The sequence below is a fragment of the Thermobia domestica genome, chromosome 12 (genome assembly GCF_964235325.1).
Source record: "Thermobia domestica chromosome 12, izTheDome1.hap1.1, whole genome shotgun sequence".
In the NCBI taxonomy this organism is placed as follows: Eukaryota; Metazoa; Arthropoda; class Insecta; order Zygentoma; family Lepismatidae; genus Thermobia; species Thermobia domestica.
Genome location: NC_137465.1, coordinates 177,513,406 through 177,534,098, shown reverse-complemented (window position 1 = coordinate 177,534,098; position 20,693 = coordinate 177,513,406). Strand labels below are relative to the sequence as shown.

At 35.8% G+C, this 20,693-nt stretch overlaps 1 protein-coding gene across 1 annotated transcript in view; it reads left to right on the top strand.

Moving 5' to 3' along the window:
• Window positions 1–20,693, top strand: part of LOC145666860 (uncharacterized) — a 185,336-nt gene that overhangs the window by 134,817 nt on the left and 29,826 nt on the right. The window contains exons 2-3 of the mRNA XM_081734441.1: window positions 7,494–7,634; window positions 10,955–11,067. Coding sequence (XP_081590567.1) covers window positions 7,494–7,634; window positions 10,955–11,067 — 254 coding nt within the window. The remainder of the gene's footprint in view (window positions 1–7,493; window positions 7,635–10,954; window positions 11,068–20,693) is intronic.

Here is a 20,693-nt window from a genome sequence, read left to right as displayed (position 1 = left end):
TTTTAAGTATTGTAAATTGTAATAAACGCCTACATTTAAACCTCGTAAAATTCACAATCACCCTCTGAAATAATAATTGTTAACGCTTATATTATACAAAAACTGAAATCTTTTAAAATATACTATATATCGAATTATCTTTATTTGAGACTAGCACAAGTGCACGAAAAGAATAAGTCAGTAATAAAAGTGGTAAGGTAAGAAAACGCATGACGTCACGCATTTCCCCGTGTCTATCTTTACCCATTGTAATTTTTAGGACGTGGAGGGACGCTATAAATATTTCTTGAAATGGGGGATGACCACTTCTCGTTCCCCCTCACTTCTACCCCTGGTTTTAATGAATATAAAACTGGAAAATTGAATATTGTACAAATTGCTCTCTTTCCTCCTTTACGCGCGAAATTATCGAAAACACTACAATACGCTTTTGCTAATTTTTAATGAAAAATGAATGAGTAAAGTTTATATATCAAAGTTACACCTGATAATTAAGCAACTTCTTACATTGAACATTTTCTGAAGAAAGAATAATAAAAAAAAGCATTATAGAAAATGGCAATGTTCTTCTCTAGGACAGGAATTTTTGAAAACGGAAAATACGTTTTTCGTCATATTTAATTAGGAGTTTATGCATTAAGTTTCACATTTCCAACTGAAACTCGTGCTAATATTGGACATTTTATGTATATAAAATCGGAAATGAGAATATTATACAGGGTGTTTCAAAACAACACATACAACGTTTGGGAGGTGATTCCTGACACGAAGATAAGACAAAAAGTATAGACCAACTTGGGTGCACAAATGCTTTCTTTCGGAGTTATAGGTTGCCGAAAACATGAAGAAATGAACTTCAAAGGTCCATAGCTTCAAACCTATGGAATCTACCGTAGTCTGGTCAAGACTTCACTGAGGAACTAATATGTGCTCTATCCAAATATTCATGTTTCAGAATCCTGCGGTACTTGCGAAACAATTTTTATAGAGTTAGTTGGTGAGTAGTTCAAATTATATACCCATAGCCAAACTCACTCTATAAAAGTTGTTGCTTAAGTACCTTTGGATTGTGAAAAGGATTTTTTTGATAACACATATATTAGTTCCTAAGTGAAGTCTTGACCTGACTACGGTAGGTTCCATAGTTTTGGAGTTATAGATCTATAAGTACATTTTTTCATGTTTTCGGCAGCCTATAACTCCGAAATGACGGATTTCTGTACACAGGTTGGTCTATACTTTTTGTCTTATCTTGGTGTCAGTAATCACCTCCCAAACGTTGTCAGTGTTGTTTTGAAACACCCCGATATTGCTGCCTTTCTCTCTTTTTAATGCGAAATGTTCGAAATCGCCAAATCACGTAGAGCTAATCATTTTTTAAAAAAGTAAATGTTTATCTACATAATTTCACTCCTCTAACTTAAGCGAATCAACATACACTGAGAAAAAAAAAAACGTATGTGGCATACGTAAAAACGTAGGTTACATTTGTAAATCCTGTAGTTTTTGGACAACGTACAGCAAAATTATAACTGGAGAACTATATTTTATACGTATTTTCCGTATAAGTGTTCCGGATAAACGTATTTTCTATACGAACGAAAGAACTGTATATAGGTGGTCAGATCACACGTACAGATGTATGTATGTAACATATACTGTAGCTGATGTACACTCATGTCCAAAATGATTGTCACATATCTATAACTGTATTCTTGTAAGAATATAATTTGATAATGATTTTGCAGGGTTCTTTTAATACTAATACTATGTGTATAATCGGGAAATGTATATTTGTGGTAAATTTCATAGGAAAAGAATTATAAATACGAAAATTAGAATGAGTTAAGGAAAATGTTGCTAAGTGGACAAGAAAGTTTTATTTTCGTTTTATTATTCTTATTTAGTCCTCTTTTGACATGAAATTTGCTACATACATGTCTTTGCCGATTATACAGATACTAACATTATAAGAAATACCGGTCGAATTCGTTATCAAATTATATTCCTACAACAACATATTTATAGACATTCGACAATAATTTTGGACATGAGTGTATGTAACATATATAGTATACATATGTAATATACAGAAAACAGTTAGATATCAGACATTATCCAACGGAATGATGTAACATCTAAGCGGGAAAGATGGCAGTACGTACGTAGCATGTGGATAACGTATGCTGCGTACTGATTTCTGTAGTGAACATAAGGATTCCGTGTATTTGTACAACACACCGCTGGCCGGATAACGGATTTTTCTGTGTATTGGGAATTTTCTGACAAAAGATCAGAAATTTTAAAATTATTGAAATTGGTCCCATTCCCCATTAGGGACCAATTTTCAAAAAAATTGTTGAAACACGTATTCACTTATTTTTTAATAAAGAGTTGGTATTTCGAATTCCACATCTGCAACCCCACATTGGACAGTTTCTAATAAAAAACAAAAATAAATAAATAAATAAATAAAATAAAAAATAAAATAAAATAAATAAAAATAAAAACGTAAATTTAATAGCACCCCTTTGCTCCTTAGATTCAGACTTTTTTTTTAAAACATTCAATACATGTTCAATTATTTTTATTAAGGAGTTCATATGTAACTACATCTCCCTAACTTCAAAGATTCGTGATATAATCTATTATCGAAAAAAAAAAATACTTAAATCTCTCTTTACCCCTTGCTTTCGTATGAAAAGAGTTTTTGTCTAAGTTTCACGTTTCAGCTATAGTAGTAAGGGCTGGGGTTAGTAAGTCACATTTACTCTTGTAGATTATAGAAGAGACTGTTTCAATAATTTGTTATTTGAATACTAAATTTAATGAATGTCACATATAACTCCCAATCCATTGATTTTATGTAATTTCTCCACTACATACAACAGAAACAACTCAGTTAATTATACTAGATAATTTTTTTTAAAGAATCAACATGTAGTATAATATTCCTCCGATGCTAGAATATGTGGTTCTAAACTGTAGGGTCATATCTCACACAGGCTTGGTGCTGGAAGGAAATAGCCTACTGCGAATAAGAAATGCACACATTACAATCTCCAGTCAACCTCTTCGTATTCACGTAAGATTTGCGTACTATAGATATTGTCCATAAGCTGAATCATCTTCTTCTTCTCTTTGAGTTTCTTTCTACTGTACTTTCCAGTTCATACCTCATGATTATAACATGTGTAACAATGCCAGAGCCACATATGAATCGAAATTATTATTTTGTATTTCGTATGATTTTTATTCAACCTCATATCAATTTTTCTTAACCTTCGCGAAAACGGTATAGTTTCTCAAAACGCAAGCAAATTGAATTTCAAATATACAATAACAAAGCTCAGTTTTGCTTTTCCCGATCCGTATTCACATTTTAAAGACTTATTTTCATTTTCACCTACTTTTCTGTAATGTTTACCTCTCTGCAGTATAAAATACAATACTCCACACTTGACATTTGGTTAGTCTTTTCCTTAATGACCCCAAAAACACTGTATGTGCATATACATATTCATTTGTAAATTCAGCCCTTTCGTATATATAAAAACTACACGTTTAAGATTTGAATGTAAGTAAAAAATTATGAGCGCTACTAAAGGAAAGAAAATAATACAGTTAAACTGAATAAATTATAACCGTGAAATAAACCGACAAAAACGTACTGAAGGTTTAGAAACTACGTTTTAAAGAGCAATAGCAGTTAACTTTCTATACGAGTGCCCATTTGGGGAGACCGTAACTGAGGAAAGCGTATAGATATAGATAGATACACATTACTTCTATTGCACCCACTCGTATAAACGCTAGAAAAAAAATATTAAATGTCTCGTAAAATGATGACATCATCACTCATTTCATATCAGAATCATGTTTTTTTAAAAAAGAACTTTTCATGTATTCCTTCCCTCCATTGCCTCAGGGAAGGAAAAAAGGAGTGTACAGATAGAACTAACACTATTAACAAAGACTTTACAGAGGGTAAGTTTCCGTTGGTTTCTCCCCTTTCCCCTGAAACCTTCCAACGTGCATCTTGTTCGTAATAGATTGGGAAGAGCGGTGTAGTAAATGTATGCTACATACTGAAAGCTAACAGGCTTTACCACTTTATAAATGTATAAATCACGATTCATGTAATTCAATCATGATTCACGTGACCTATATTGGTTTTCCTTTTTCGACGGCTGAAATAGAACATATGTTAATGTAGATAGACAATACCTATTGACTTTTTTTTTGTAGAAAAATGAAGGGGATGGTGGTGTTAAAAAAAGCAACGAATAATATGGAACTGGCCGGAGACTGAATATATATATATATATATATATATATATATATATATATATATATATATATATATATATATATATATATATATATATATATATATATATATATATATATATTTTAAATCAATAAGCAGTGGATTTTTTTTTAATCACACAGAGAAAATGTATAACTTCCTATCTTTTAAAATCAATGCGTCTTTCTTATACAATAAAATAAGCTATTTAAAAAGAAGCATTCTACAATGAAAATTTTGATTTAATGTAATACATGAATTCATAGTTAAAAGTAGCTCATACTCGTAGGATAGGTTATAAAAATCATACACTTTTAAGCACAGTATGATAACTTAGATTATATACAGTCTTGTTCAAAAAATCTTGACCGTTCACTTTGCTTTAAAAGGACATATTCTGACATTCGCATATAGGAAATTCTAATATTTTGGCTCTAAGTTAAACCTCTATTAACCGAAGAAAATCAATGTTTGTTTGATTTAATTCGAACTGTAAGTTAGAGTACAGGGATTTTCAAGATTTTTTTTTTTTTTTTAAAGAGGCATGTAAGTATGTATGTAGATACGTAATTTGAAGAATATATAATCTATCTACCTGTTAACTTAAATAAAAAAGTATGAGTATTTTAAAATCATTTGTCTTGAACTTATCTATAATTAGTACGTACGCCAATGTTAATATTGTGTGTGTGTGTCACTGTTAGTAGTAGTCACATTTTCATAAGATTTTCCCCAGGGAGAATTCCAATGCAGTGGGAGAAGGTTAAAAATTAATAGATGCTATGATAATACTGATGATTCGCATTCAGCATGATCGGAGATACTGTAATAGTGGCAAGAGATTTCGTTGCTCAGAGGGGAATTTCCCGTCGGGACACCTTCTGAAATCATCACTGGTTAGGGATATATGTCATTGTAAGGAGTGTGTGTGTGTCTATCTTAAGAGAAATCAAACAAACAAATTTTACATTTTACTACTTAACAGTGTACATTGTCTTCTTCTTCTTCTTCTTCTTCTTCTTATAATAATAATAATAATAATAATAATAATAATAATAATAATAATAATAATAATAATAATAATAATAATAATAATAATAATAACAAATATTCTATTGTCGGCAAATCCTTAGCTTAATAGGAGGTTTTTCTACTCTTTAGGTTAGGGTCTGGAATGCTTCTTCCATGTTTCTCGACATTCAGCTTCCTCCCAATATATAGCTGTATATATATATATATATATATATATATATATATATATATATATATATATATATATATATATATATATATATATATATATATATTTTAAATCATCGATCAGTTGTGTTCTTCTTCTTTCTACTCCTCGCTTTCCTTCCATCTTACTTTGTATGGCGTTATGGAGAAGGTAATCCAATTCAATTGGCCTTCCTACAAAGGATGCTGGATAAAAGCGTCTTCTTCTCTCCTACCTGTTTCCAAAAATAATCCTCTTCGTCCATTTTATTTTTTTTTTCTTCTTCCACGAGCACCACATTTCGAAGCTCTCTAAATATTTCTTCTCTATTTCCCGTCATGTCCAAGTCTCCGAACCACAATGTCATATTCCATATATCTATCACTTGACAATGTTCTTCCGTAGTCTAATGTTAGTCCTTCTACTTAGGAATGACCTTTCCTTGTTAAATGCCCCTATGGCAACGACAATTATTGACCTGTTGTCTTTGGTGCAGTAAGCGTCTCTCGTCCAAATACTTCTAAGATATTTGAACTGATCGATCTTTTCAAGCTTTGTTCTACTCTGATTCGTAAGGGTGTGCTTCCAGGGAATATCCTCATGAGTTTCGATTTTTCGATGTCGATTTGCATCTCGTATTGTTTCCCACCCAACTATTTTATCCATCATCTCCTTTAGTTGTTCTTCCGCGTACCTAACTGTTAATGATTTGTCCTCCAATTTTGAAATTTCCAACCTCCATTACTGCTTCCTTTATTAAGCACTCACTGTAAACGTTGAATAATTGAAAGAAAAAATGAAATGGAATCTTTGAGTTTTACGTCCCACGATTATGCCGGTTAGGTTAAAGGAGACGGTGATGATGAGTAATGAATGAAATGGTGGAATGAAGAAAGTGGGAGGAAACGGGAACCCCGACGGTGTTTGCCCATCCCAAAGTCCACTTAACGGAGGCTGGGATCGAACCCGGGACCCCAAGCAGCAGAGGTGAACGCTCTACCACAGCCACCGCTGCCCCTCATTGAATAATTCAGGTGATATACTACTGTACATACTTGTCTGACTCCTCTCTCAGTCTCCACACTATTGATTTCTCCTTCATTCGAGCGCAATTTAACTCATTGTTCTGTGCACAGGTTGCCAAAAAGTCATATAGTCAATTTATCACTTTGGTGAGGCCATAACCCAGCGTTTCCCAACCGCTGTGCCGTGAATGGGGCGCTGGTGTGCCGCGAGGAATCGAAACAAAATTGTTAATTTTATAGCAATCAAATTGTCAAACGTAGGGGAAAATGTATATTTGTATTTCACATTACTATGAACATCTACTCTGAATCTACAATTTTAAGTTTCATACCTGCTTACTGTTCTGTACATTTCTAGTGCTGAAAAAAAGTATTTGTTATCATTGTTATGAACATTATTGCTTCTTTATTGGTGCAGACTATTTCGTAACTTGAAAATTTAAAATATCATTCAATCCTTTCAAAAAAATTACCTACATTTGTGTTTTAAAAGTAAAAGAGATTTGTTTGTTCGTTCGTTATTTAGTGATCTTCCTTCTTAGTAAAAGGTTGGATACAGGTTTTAAAAACTTGAGTCCAATATTTCATTGCAATTATTTTCTATTTTTAAATTAGAATGAAAAATAAGCATAATGATTTACTACGGGGGAAAAAACAGTGATCGAGTTTTCTTCTTTGTGAGAACGAGATCAATAATCACAGAAAAAGTACCACTGTGTTTTATATTTACAAATAATAATATCTATAAGTGTGCCGCGAGAATCCAAGTAACATCCGTAGTGTGCCGCAAGTTGAAAAAAGTTGGGAAACGCTGCCATAACCGTTCATGAATCATATCACCAGAAAGGTGAGTTTAATTATATAAGCATTAATAATGATATAAATTCCTGATAAAACATTCATCTATAGTTCTAAAACGCATTTTAATGTTTTGTTGCAGTGACTACGTCAGAAGAAGACGACCTCTTGTGGGTAGATGAGGAAAGGCGAGAGGTAACAGTAGGAGATTCAGTCACATTGGTCTGCAGAGTAAAAGTGCCTTGGGAAAATCCTGTTTTGTGGATTAAAGTTAATATGGAAGGTAACCTTCTTTTTATGTACTAGCTATATATTACAAAAGAGAGATTGTTTCCGACCTATCGCAATGAATTTGACGTGTGCCTGTAGTTCTTCAAAGAAATGAACGAAAACGAACCGAACCGCAGCAGTGAGAGAGCTTTGGAAATGTCGTGCAATGTGCTCAAGTGTCTAGTGCGTAAAGGCACGCGAATACCACCATACTGGGAAGGGTAAATTTTAGCACTTTCCGATAAAAAGTACTCAAATTTTCGGATAACAATGGCGTATGTAAAGTTGGGCTGATGGTCTGCAGCCCCTCCCGAAACTTTTAGAAAATCAACATTTTCTTCTAAAAAGAATAAAAAGTTATGGTTTCTTACCAACTGTTTCACCCATGAAATCCGACTCTATATGTTCATATCATGTAACTCGCAACTGATTGTGAATATGACATAGGCTGCAGGAGGTGTTGCTTGAATTCGTCCGTCACTTGCACGACAGTCGCACGACGGCTTTGAGTGACAATCTGCTTTAATGCCACTGAAGGTTTTATTCCGACCATTGTCCCTCTTTGCCGTGAGTTTTGTGAATCACCATCTGCTCAACTTACTACATACTGCAGTTCTACTGCTCCTCACGTAGTACGACTTCCATAGCACACCATCGCCAACATCTCGGCGCTGTGGTCGCCACCTGACCATTGCTAGTCCAGGCATCTGGCGTATTTTCATAAATTGATAAGTATCTGTATGTTTGTACTGTACAATTCGAGTCCTTCCCGAAAATAAATTTGCACACGCCTATAATAGAACAGTATAGGGGGTAATTGAGCAGTTGTATCAGAATATCCGAGATTTCCGATATAAGCATTTCCTGTGTGCTGAATCAAAAACGTGACGTGAACTGGGACTCTTCTGGAGATTAAGAAACATGGGGAGTCCACGGTCCGACCACCTAAACTGTACCCAAGAGATGACTCAGAAAGTGAAGACTCTCATCGCTGATCCGAATTCAGCAACACAATAGCCTTTGCAGGGAAACTGTGAACCTCAGTGAAATGGTGAACATTATTAACTGGGATTAAAATCTAAACTAGTGGCGTAAAAATTCATAAGCATTAAAAGTTCTTAACAAGCGATAATTCATAAATTGTTGCGGCAGCATATTGCTGAAGTATCACGGATAGTCACATGGTGTATGAACATTACTTTACCTGTAAAAGATAGAATTTCATGGTCCACTGCAACGAAGTCCAGGCAATATATTACCACCCCATGGGAAGAAAAATATTTCGAAGCGGAGGAAAGTTTCTCCAAAATTTCATAGTCATTACAGGATTCGGTTACAATGCCAAGTTAATCACCCACCGCGTAGCTAAAGATGTCAAAGTCAATTCGGTTTAGTATCAGCCCATTGTCTGGACCCCACTGTTTCGCATACAAGTTCCAATTCTCTATGTAAGAAATTCTCATAAGGCACTATCAGAACAAGGCGTCAGGTCATACAACTGCTATCTTCCGTCAAATTTTGGTGGATATGGAGTACGCAACGGGAATACATGTCATCCTATGCAGTGCCACCCCAGTGAAGTCACCTGATGCCTCGACAGTTGATTACTGTGCCTTTAGGTTGTTGAAAAATTGCTTTCGACAAGTCAATCTGGTACCATGGGCAATCTCTGCAAGACCTGCCACTTGACTATACTTTGCATCAGGTTACTTCAATAGAAACTTCACTGCAGAGTGGTAGTCCTAACTCACGGCCACCACATAGAACATCGATCGTCGATGGTGGTGGCATGGCATTTCATAAGATAAGGTATGTTTACTTCCATTGCTATACATCGAAAACAATCTCTGTAAAACTAAAATTCCACACAGAAGCTTATTATTTTCTTAAATGTTATAGAGCCTATGTTTATTTCAAGTGAGTAAATAGCGGCTACTAACCAGGTTCAGCAACCATACAAGCTCCCATTCAGGCATGTAGATGGTCATACAGTTATTATATTTTGTCTTAGATATTTCCCGTTTGCTGTAGATTTTAGCGTAGCTGGCAATGGACGTTGCCAGAGCTCAACTAAGGGTTTGTTACAATGTCCCAAACATGCTCAGAAGACCTACCAGGTCAGGGTTGAAGGCCTATATGGGAGGTCAGTGAAAAAGGATAGAGCAACCTTAAGGCACATTGGTTTGCTCTGATGATATAATTTGAAAAATTGTATGAGGAAGCGCATTCCCCTGCTGAAAGATGGAGTTCTGCAAAGAGTCTAGAAGTAAAGTCTCGGAGGGCAGGATTGACGACGTCACGAATGTACAACGTGCTAGTCATAATCCCTTAATTCAATACATCTGGTTGAATGAATACCAGAGGTGAGCATGATCCCTTATATCAAATGGGAACACACTAGATTTTACAGCTCACCTGCATGTCTATGAATGTGCATTTGACCGTGACTGTGTTCAAGACAAACAAATCTCATCGCTGAATAGCACATCCCTTAATTCTTCTCTCCACTGTAGTCTCTTCCGACAACTGAAGACATTTTTGGTGATGAAAATGTGTCAAAGATTACCGTGCAAAAGAAACACAGGAACGTAGACCTGCTTATAGAGAAGAAGACACAGTGCACCTGGTTGCACTAGAGATCACCGTCCCATCAGATACTGCAGCTCGAACAATTCTTCTCTAGGCACTTCTGGTGCAGAAGTTCTGGGGACACATCTTTTGTGGAAACTCTCTGCTACCACCGATGGATCACTAACACATCACGATATACGCGAGCGTCAATTGTACAGGACGATCGCCCAGCCTCTCGGAGCCGTACATTAAATGACCACTCAGGAAGTAACGTAATTGCTCAAAAGGCATTCATTGGCTTTGTCCTATCATTGCAGATACATACTGTGGTGCACATACAGTTAACTCGACTTACTCAACTATGCTTGCCATGGTGTTCGAAGACCTTTGAACTACTTCATTCTTTATAGCAACTACTATCAGCCTGCCTTTCAGAATGGCTATTGTACTGAGACCTTCAGACTAAGATCATCATGTGCTCTACAGGCACACGGTCTATGGTGCAAATATCGTTTAAACTGTACAAAGTTGGCATGTTTGGTAATAAGATTAAAGAAATATTTAGAAATTGTTGATGTCCAGTTTGATCAAATACTGGTAGCTCTACATCTATAATATAATAGATATATGATGTTTTTATTTAATCTAAAACATGTAATTGTACAATTTCGTTTACAAAGATCCATATTCTAAGTTGTATATCACTAAAAAGATTTATTTTGTTTTTCTTTGAGTGCAATAATACAGTTTGCTTTCCTATAGATTCTGAGCGGGACATTTTGGCACACAACGACAAGCTATTGGTTCGAGATCCACGACTGGAAGTTAAACACAACAACGAATCCACAGCTACAGAAAGAACATCATTGCTCAAGGTAAGTAATTAAACACTCACTCCACTTACTACTATTTTATCTTTTTTTTCTCTGGATGATAACAATGTGTCATACACAAGGGCCATTCATTTAATTCCCAGATCGTTTATTGTCTCATAAAGTGTTAATTGCAACTTGGAATCCTCACCGCAGGTATATGTGACATCTCTGTCACAGCGTTATCTCCCAAATGATTTTATGTAGTATGTTGTGTGATCTGTCTCGGTTGTGAAATGAGTTGTCGACTAAAAGAACGAATTTGTTCTTGAATTTTGTTTTAAACTTACATGTTAGAGAAACGGCTACAGAGGCATTAGTCTAGTAGCTTAGCGACTCGATCATGCAAAATGCGATACCAACATACCACTTTCAGGGATGATAGACCTATTAATAAGAAGTAAATCCTGATATAGACCCAAATCTGCGGGGGTCTTGTTTTAGGTATATGACGTCATCAATATGGCCGCCAACGAATTTCGACTTAACTGAGTTTAAAAATGTATAACTCCATTACCATTGAAGGTAGAAACTCCCTTTTACCTTTATTTTGCAGAGAATACATTGTACCTTTATTGTCATTATAAATACGTGCCTTATATTGCCGCCATTTTTAAATATGGCGTCTCAAACTGGAAAAATGTTTATTTTCAAAACGATTTTCTATGTTTTATAGCAAATAACTTTGAAACTGCTATGATTATGGGAAAATACTTTGATATAATCGTAAAAGGTCATTTCAATAGCTTTCGAACGCGACCAGAACCATTGATGCATCTCAACAAATAACCGAGAAAATCAATTTTTTGTAGGACTAAATGTCGAACTTTCGTGTATCCGTAGATGTAGTTATATGGCATTTGTAGTTCCATTGGCCCTTTGATAATAGGAACATAGTACCGCTACCAGTATGTTCCTTTTAACGTGGAGAATAGTAAATCACAAGTGTTTATCTTTTGTCCGTGCTGAAAACCCTTTATAATGTCATAAATCCAAGATGGCCGTCGCGGTTTATCTCCGGTACGAGAAGTGAAAATTTCTCGCCACAGAAAAATAATAGAAACATGCAACAAAAGCCAATCTCTTTCTTTGGATGTGAAAAAAGCTTGACATAACATGTGATTGACTCTCCTTTGTGACTACAAGCCAGTATATGACGTCATAAACACAGTATGGCGCTATGGCTAACATATAGATTATGAAAATTATTTATTTCTCGCATTAGAGAAACGATAGAAACGTGCAACAACCATCAATATCTTTTTTTCATATGTAGAATCATAAAGACATAAGTTTTGTCTTTTCTTTCAGGCGAAAGGCGAGTATATGACGTCATAAACCCAAGATTGCCGTCGACTCTTAAATATGTGTAATGCATAATATTATATGATTTATTTTTCTCGACAAAATTCAAATTTTGGTACACTGCCATGAACCTTGAATAATTTCTTTTTTTTATTTGCTGGACAATCTATTTTATTCGATCGGTGAAATTCTCCTCCTATTGTAGTGCATTGAATCAGATTTGTCCCTGGATGTTCGCCCTGGATCATATGAATTATGCCCGTTGGATGTCAGTATTCGTAAAGTCTTTGGGAGAATTGAATGTACGAAACCCACAAGTATATGATGAATTTCAGAAAGGTAATTTTGTGGAAAGAAAGACTAACAGTAAATATTCGTACATGTCCCACGACCAGTTACATGAACAATGTAATAAGGATCTAAAATGTGAAGGAGGTGCCATTGGTCTATTTGATAATGAATGTGCTCTTCTGTGTTGGATGGTTTCGGGTCCAGTGATTGCAGGATTACTAACCGAGCTTGAGAAAGAGGCAGAAATAAGTGACGATTCAGATTGTCACAGTCACCATGAAGATACAGGCGCTTTTTCCTCTAGGTTCAAAAAACATGTGAAAGCTTTAATAAATGCATGTGAAGATGATGACAGAAATACATTTGCTCAAGAAAATGGTGCCCTAATATGCGTCGCCACATATGCTGTTATGGATGAGAAAGCAGCTGAGTCTGTCTTCAAAGCAGAAGAATTGGGAAAGCAACAGGACAAACATTTGTTCGGAAACGGCTCATCGAATGCCAGACGCCTTTAAGAGAACCGATTAAAAGAAATAAACTTTCGCTTTTTCACACATCGCAAAAAGAAGGAACGAAGAAAGGACTCAAGGAGTCAATTTTAAAGAGTTACTGTAACCTGTTTTCTCGCTTATACATAGCTTGTCAAAGTCGAGGTGGAAACATCAAAGATTTCTTTGCTCACGAAAACCTTTCGTACCCTCCGTCACTCTGTTCAAATGGTGAATTGCGCAAGGGAGCAAAATCAGATATTATTTCTTGCTTAGAACCACTTGGAAAATCACAATACGATGTACCTAGTGTATCGTGTGTTATATTTGATGAAGCAGTATTGGCTCACATGCTGAAGCCTATTCCTGGACAGGCGTTTTCTATGTATTACACTAACACATTTCAACCATTTTTAGAAAAGTTTGCGAATGATGTCGTCAGAATAGACATAGTCTTTGACAATTATGATCCCGACAGTCTGAAAAAAGAAGAACGAGACCAACGAGGAAAAGGACCAAGAATACTTGTGAAAGACTCCACACTGACTCCCAAAAAATGGGCATTGTTTTTGAATAATTCTGAAAACAAAACTGATTTATTTCGACTTCTGTGTAAAAACTCACAGAACATAAGTGATTCTGGTGGTAAGAGAGATTGTGTATGCATGTGATGATACCGCAATCAGCAAACTCTAATATGCACGTGATAAGCCTTATGCCCTGCAAATAAGAAGAAGCAGACACACGCATGTTCTTGCATGCATGGCATGCCAGCAACCACGGACATAAGAATATCTCAATTAAAACTGTAGCTTCTGATGTTGTTATTGCCGTTGCTTTATTCTTTGAGCTCAATGTATCACACTTGTGGATTGAATATGGGAGTGGTAAAAATAAGAGATATATTCCTGTCCACGCAATTGCAACAAGCCTAGGAAAGTCTCACTCAAAAGCCCTGCTCTTTTGGTACGCATTTGCAGGGTGTGACACAATGTCCGCTTTTGGTGGTCATGGCAAGAAGACAGCTTGGCAGGTGTGGCAAGAATTCCCTCAAATAACGGATATATTTATCAAACTTTCAGTTACTCCTGCTGAAATTTCAGCTCAGGACTTTGCAGCTCTTCAACGCTTCACCGTACTCCTGTACGATCGCTCTAGTTCTTTACTAAATGTTAAAGACTGTCGACAAAGATTAATGACGAAAAAGAATTGTTCTTACGAAGGGATCGCACCTACATAGACAGCCTTATTTCAACACTGTCTGCGAGCTGCCCTACAGGCCGGGTATTACTGGTCTCAAGCTCTCCAGAAAGTGCCCATAATACCCGAAATTTGTAAAGGGGTTGGAAGAAGGTGGATCGTGGTTATTATCCTCTGTGGTCCTTACTTCCAGAAGTTTCTGCGCACTGTAGAGAACTTATTCGCTGTAGTTGCAAGACTCTTTGTCAACATTCTTGCAAGTGTCAAAACTTGGGATTAGTGTGCACTTTATTGTGTACCTGCGATGGACAGTGTGATAGAGTAGATCATTTTATTGTGGGTTGATCTTGTCTCAATAAGAAATGTGATTAACAAAAATTACTTCCCCTAGTTCTCTGAAGTACGTTTCAGATGTTAAGTTAATAGTCATACTATCTCACAAATATTTTCTCTTCCAAATTCTTAACATATTTAATTATATAACTGTTTATTGTGTTGCAAATTTATCTCTCGCTGATATACTGTTAAATTTATACATTGAGTCTGTTTCATAAACATTTTAATACAAACTCCAAAAATATCAAATTAAGCTGGGCGGTGGTTTGAAAATGTGACGCCTTTTGCCTCGAGCTATTTTGTAAAATAATATGAAAAGCATAATTTTCAGACAATTACATTCTCAATGGACTGATTAAAAATATTTTAAATGTAAAATATGTCTTTCGAAATGCACAGTTCCCATATTCCTTGAAACATTAATTTAGCGCAAATACTAGTGCAAGCCTTATACTTTCATATAGCGCATAATTCTTTGTTTAATAACATGAAAAATATTCACTTTCGGACAATTAGTATTAAAGGGAATATATTTCAATATTATTTTCGAATAATGCATAATTTCAGCTTTGTTAGTTTTTCAGTTTAATACATAATATAATATTCAAAATACATACAGCGGTTACTTTGTATAACGATGTCATACACTTCAACAAGACAAATACTAACCTTTGGGCGCAAACACGATACACCTTTCTGTTACTTCATGATTTAACTTACTTAAGGAGAAAAAAATAGTTGCTTTGCACGTTTCTATTACCTTTCTTAGGTGAGAAAGGCATAGTTTTCTCCATGCATATTTAAGAGTCGAAGGCAATCTTGGGTTTATGACGTCATATACTTTCGCCTCAAAGAAAAGACAATAACTTATGTTACTTTTTGATTCTACATATAAAAAAGATATTGGTAGTTGTTGTACGTTTCTATCGTTTCTCTAATGCGAGAAATAAATAATTTTCATAATCCGTATGTATGCCATGGCGCCATACTGTATTTATGACGTCATATACTGGCTTGTAGACACAAAGGAGAGGCAATCATATGCTATGTCAAGATTTTTTCACATCCAAAGAAAGAGATTGGCTTGTGTTGCAGGTTTCTATTATTTTTCTGTGGCGAGAAATTTTCACCGGAGATAAACCGCAGCGGCCATCTTGGATTTATGACATTATAAAGGGTTTTCAGCACGGACAAAAGATAAACACTTGTAATTTACTATTCTCCACGTTAAAAGGAACATACTGGTAGCGGTACTATGTTCCTATTATCAAAGGGCAATGGAACTACAAATGCCATATAACTACATCTACGGATACATTCGAACATTATTCACGAAAGTTCGACATTTAGTCCTACAAAAAATTGATTATCTCGGTTATTTGTTGAGATACATCAATGATTCTGGTCGCGTTCGAAAGCTATTAAAATGACCTTTGACGATTGTATCAAAGTATTTTCCCATAATCATAGCAGTTTCAAAGTTATTTGCTATAAAACATAGAAAATCGTTTTGAAAATAAACATTTTTCCAGTTTGAGACGCCATATTTAAAAACGGCGGCAATATAAGGCAAGTATTTATAATGACAATAAAGGTGCAATGTATTCTCTGCAAAATAAAGGTAAAAGGAAGTTTCTACCTTCAATGGTAATGGAGTTATACATTTTTAAACTCAGTTAAGTCGAAATTCGTTGGCGGCCATATTGATGACGTCATATACCTAAAACAAGACCTCCGCCGATTTGGGTCTATATCAGGATTTACTTCTTATTAATAGGTCTATCATCCCTGAAAGTGGTATGTTGGTATCACATTTTGCACAATTCGGCCCTTTTATGCTGCTAAGCTACTAGACTACATACAAAATGGTGCATTTAGCATTCTGTGATGCATCAATAAGTCGCGCAAGGAGTGTTTGCACGTTACGAAGCTGGGAGAATATCCGTGTAGGATGATCCCTGTCCTGGTCACCCATCTGAGAGTTGGAATGAGGATACAAGTTATCCACTTCAATGCACTTGTGAAGTCCGATGGACAAGTGATTGTCCGTGGATTTGGAGAAAGCAACATTTCCATCAGCTCATGTCACAAAATCTTACACGAATTCCTGGGGATACAGCATGTATCCACGAAATTTGTGTCGAGGACTCTCGTGTTACTAACAGTAGGGAATTGAGGAAACGCTGCCAACGATTCGACATTCCTGCCCATTTTCATCACAGAGAATGATAATGGTTAATGTGTACAACCCTAAAACCAAGGGTATGACATTCCAATGTGAGTGACCAGCAGTGCCGAGCTAGACACTGCAGTGCCGGATTTAAGTATAAGTTAAACAAGCTATGGCTTAGGGGGCCCACTTTCTTGCACTGACTGGGAATTTAAAGAAAAGAACTGGATGTACATTTCCAAGATATACGTTAAAGCAAAATACAGAATAAAATCTACAGCAGTGTTTTGTGTTGTATAGGCTCCAGTGGCGTAACTAAGGGCTTGGGTGCCACCTCGCAGATAACGTGGAGTGGGGCCCCTTCTCTATGTCCTACTTCACGATTTGGAGGCCTCGTGATGGCTTGGGGCCCCCGGAATGTGGGGTCTGCGGGGCCCTTATTTATGCCCCTGATAGGCTCTACGATGTAAGTGATGGGGCCTCTCGTGCTTGCCTGCTCCCTAAAATATCACTAGTTTGCTCATTTGCCCACGTTCTGGCTGGGGATAAAACGGGTCCCATTATCTTGAATAACTTAGGGCCTCATCAAACCTAGATCCGGCACTGAATGACTTAGATTCCTGAGACCCAATAAGACTATACGAGGTCACGTATAAGTCTGATCCCATGTAAAGGGAATACTTATTATATTTTTTTTATTTGTCACGTTCGGGATTGTACATCACAAATTTGTTCTACGTGTCTAAACTTTTAGTGTGTAGGTCGGTCTACACAGATATGTCAAAATGGTTTCGTTATTACGTTCATTGTAAACGGGTGGACGAATGGGCATCTAGGCAGTAGCGTTTGCAACATGACAATGCTCCATATCACACTTCACGAATAGTGTCAGACTTTTTACTACTACTCGCCGGACTTTGCATAGATTAGTCGCCGGATCTTGCTCCGTGTGACTTTTTCCTATTCCCTACACTGAAATTCATCTTAAATAAGAAACAATTTGATACCATTCAGACCTCCAGGGTAACATGACGAGGAAACTCCGCCATATTCAGGCGTTCCAGGACTGCTTCTAGGATGGTGACAGCCTTAGAATCGGTGTGAAACATTAAAAAAAAATCCTAATTTATTTGGTTGCAAATGATCTATAAGGGACGCCATTATGTTTACTAGGGTAGCCCACAAGACCAGACCGAGACAGAGCCATTCTAATAGAAACAAATAATCTTTCCGACACGAGACTACTTTCACGTCATTTTCTCGATTGGTTGGTTGGAGTTTTAACATCACTTTCCAGCATCGAGACTGTATGAGACGTGAACCTAAAATTTAAGGTGAAAGTCCGAATCACCGTAATGCATTCAAAATTTCGACTCTTCCACCGGAAATGGAACCTGAGACCCCGTGCACCTGGACCAGCGGGGAAGATGATGCGTTTTCGAGACAAGACAGCTTGAACTCTTGTCTCGTAGACAACTCTAATGTTTATGATGGCATTTAGTATTATTCCATTTAAAAACTTCAGATTAAAAAAAAAAAAAAAATTAAGAGTAATTGTGATATTTTGTATGCAAACTTAGTTAAAATATGCTATTTTCTTATTTCGGAGACTGTATATTGCTATTTGAGGGCTTTAAGGGTTGTATTTTGACATATTAAGTAACTACCATATTCGTGTCACTTCTTTGGTTTCTTATTGGACTAGCTTACTAGAACCTGCTGTGGAAGCTCAACCCTTTCCAGAACTAAAATATAGTTCACATCACAAGCTAGCCACAATCCTCACTCAACGGTTCCCTCATGGATTTGGAGGCGGTCGTGAAGGTTATAAACAACAGTGAAATCCCCCAGGACTCGCCGCTAATTTCTCTTTTTTGACAGAGAAGGGTCGCGTGGTTGAAAACATACTATCTCAGTCTTAGTACGTGTCACTTTTTTTCCTAACGAGCCGAAACTTCTGTTGTTGACGGCTACGGAAACAAGCTTCACTCTTTCTTTGCAGATAACACTACAAGAACTCATTTTTCTACTTCATATAGACAAATGACGAGGCCAATTGAAAAAGAAAAAGAGGAAGAAGAAGACTAGAAAGGGATGTTGATATACACTTGTAGCTTCGGTGGCACAGAATACAAAAGCTTATCTTCAGAATGACGCTCGTTTCACTCTATCTTTTGTAAGAGAAATGGAGCAAAATCTTTAATTAGCTCTCATTATGTTACTAACATGCAATTAATGATAGAACTGAAACTTTTGAGAAAAAAATAACAGCAAGGTTAAAGTTTACTGAACCAGAGGAACACTGGCTTTGTTATTAAAATTTCAATCCGAAAGTACGTTCGTTACATTCAAGTGATATTCTCTATTAACCTTTAACTTTATATATATATATATATATATATATATATATATATATATGTGTGTGTGTGTGTGTGTGTGTGTGTGTGTGTGTGTGTGTGTGTGTATGTTCCTGCATAATGTTTTTGGGCATTATATTTGACTAAACTGTCATTTAATTTACATTTGAAATGTTTAGTTTCTGAATCATATAAACGTCTAGTATTTATCTATAGTATTTATCTATCTATAGTCTAGTATAGAGCAACAAAATCTATGACTGACGTTTCTGCAATCACAACTTTGTACTACACATTTTTACGGAGTAAACTTGAATATGCTTGTGAAATTTGGAGCCCTTATTTTCAAACTCACATTGATGACTTAGAACGTGTTCAATATAAATTTCTTTGTTACTTGTATTTTAAAAAGTACAACAGATCAGCTAAACTAAATAGAGTGTCTTATTCTGCTTTGTTAGAATTTTCTGTTCCTATGCTAATTACTCGTAGATTGTATGCTCAAAATATTTTATTGTATAAGATTATTAATTATTTTGTGGATGTGTAAGATTTTATGCAATATATTAAATTAAATGTAAAATCTGTACTACTATGAGCAAAATAAATGACGCGTCTCTTTATTTTGAAGTTTTTTGAAAATATCTCCGTTTTCTTTATATGTTCGAAATTTCGAAAGGTTTCCCCAGCAGGACAGGTTAATAACAAACCCGTTTTTAATATTTGTGTTAGATATTAGCTTAAAATAAAGAAATTAGAAGCAAAAAACATTAAATCGACAGAAATCTCGAGAATTACCAACTCTGCTAAAGTGGGAAATTTTCAAGAACGCGAGGGAATTCTGCAGTTCAACACGAAGCAGCGACATCTATGTCATTGAGAGAAGCGTGGATTAAATCTACAAACGAAAATTTTAACGAAATATTTCTAGTATGTCTTATTATATGCATTATCAGCGAACTCCAAATATATGAATCTATGCTAAGTATTAACGTATAGATAGTGCAAATAGTGGAAATTACCTATTAGTCTAGTAGCTTAGCGACTCGATCATGCAAAATGTGATACCAACATACCACTTTCAGGGATGATAGACCTATTAATAAGAAGTAAATCCTGATATAGACCCAAATCTGCGGGGGTCTTGTTTTAGGTATATGACGTCATCAATATGGCCGCCAACGAATTTCGACTTAACTGAGTTTAAAAATGTATAACTCCATTACCATTGAAGGTAGAAACTCCCTTTTACCTTTATTTTGCAGAGAATACATTGTACCTTTATTGTCATTATAAATACGTGCCTTATATTGCCGCCATTTTTAAATATGGCGTCTCAAACTGGAAAAATGTTTATTTTCAAAACGATTTTCTATGTTTTATAGCAAATAACTTTGAAACTGCTATGATTATGGGAAAATACTTTGATATAATCGTAAAAGGTCATTTCAATAGCTTTCGAACGCGACCAGAACCATTGAT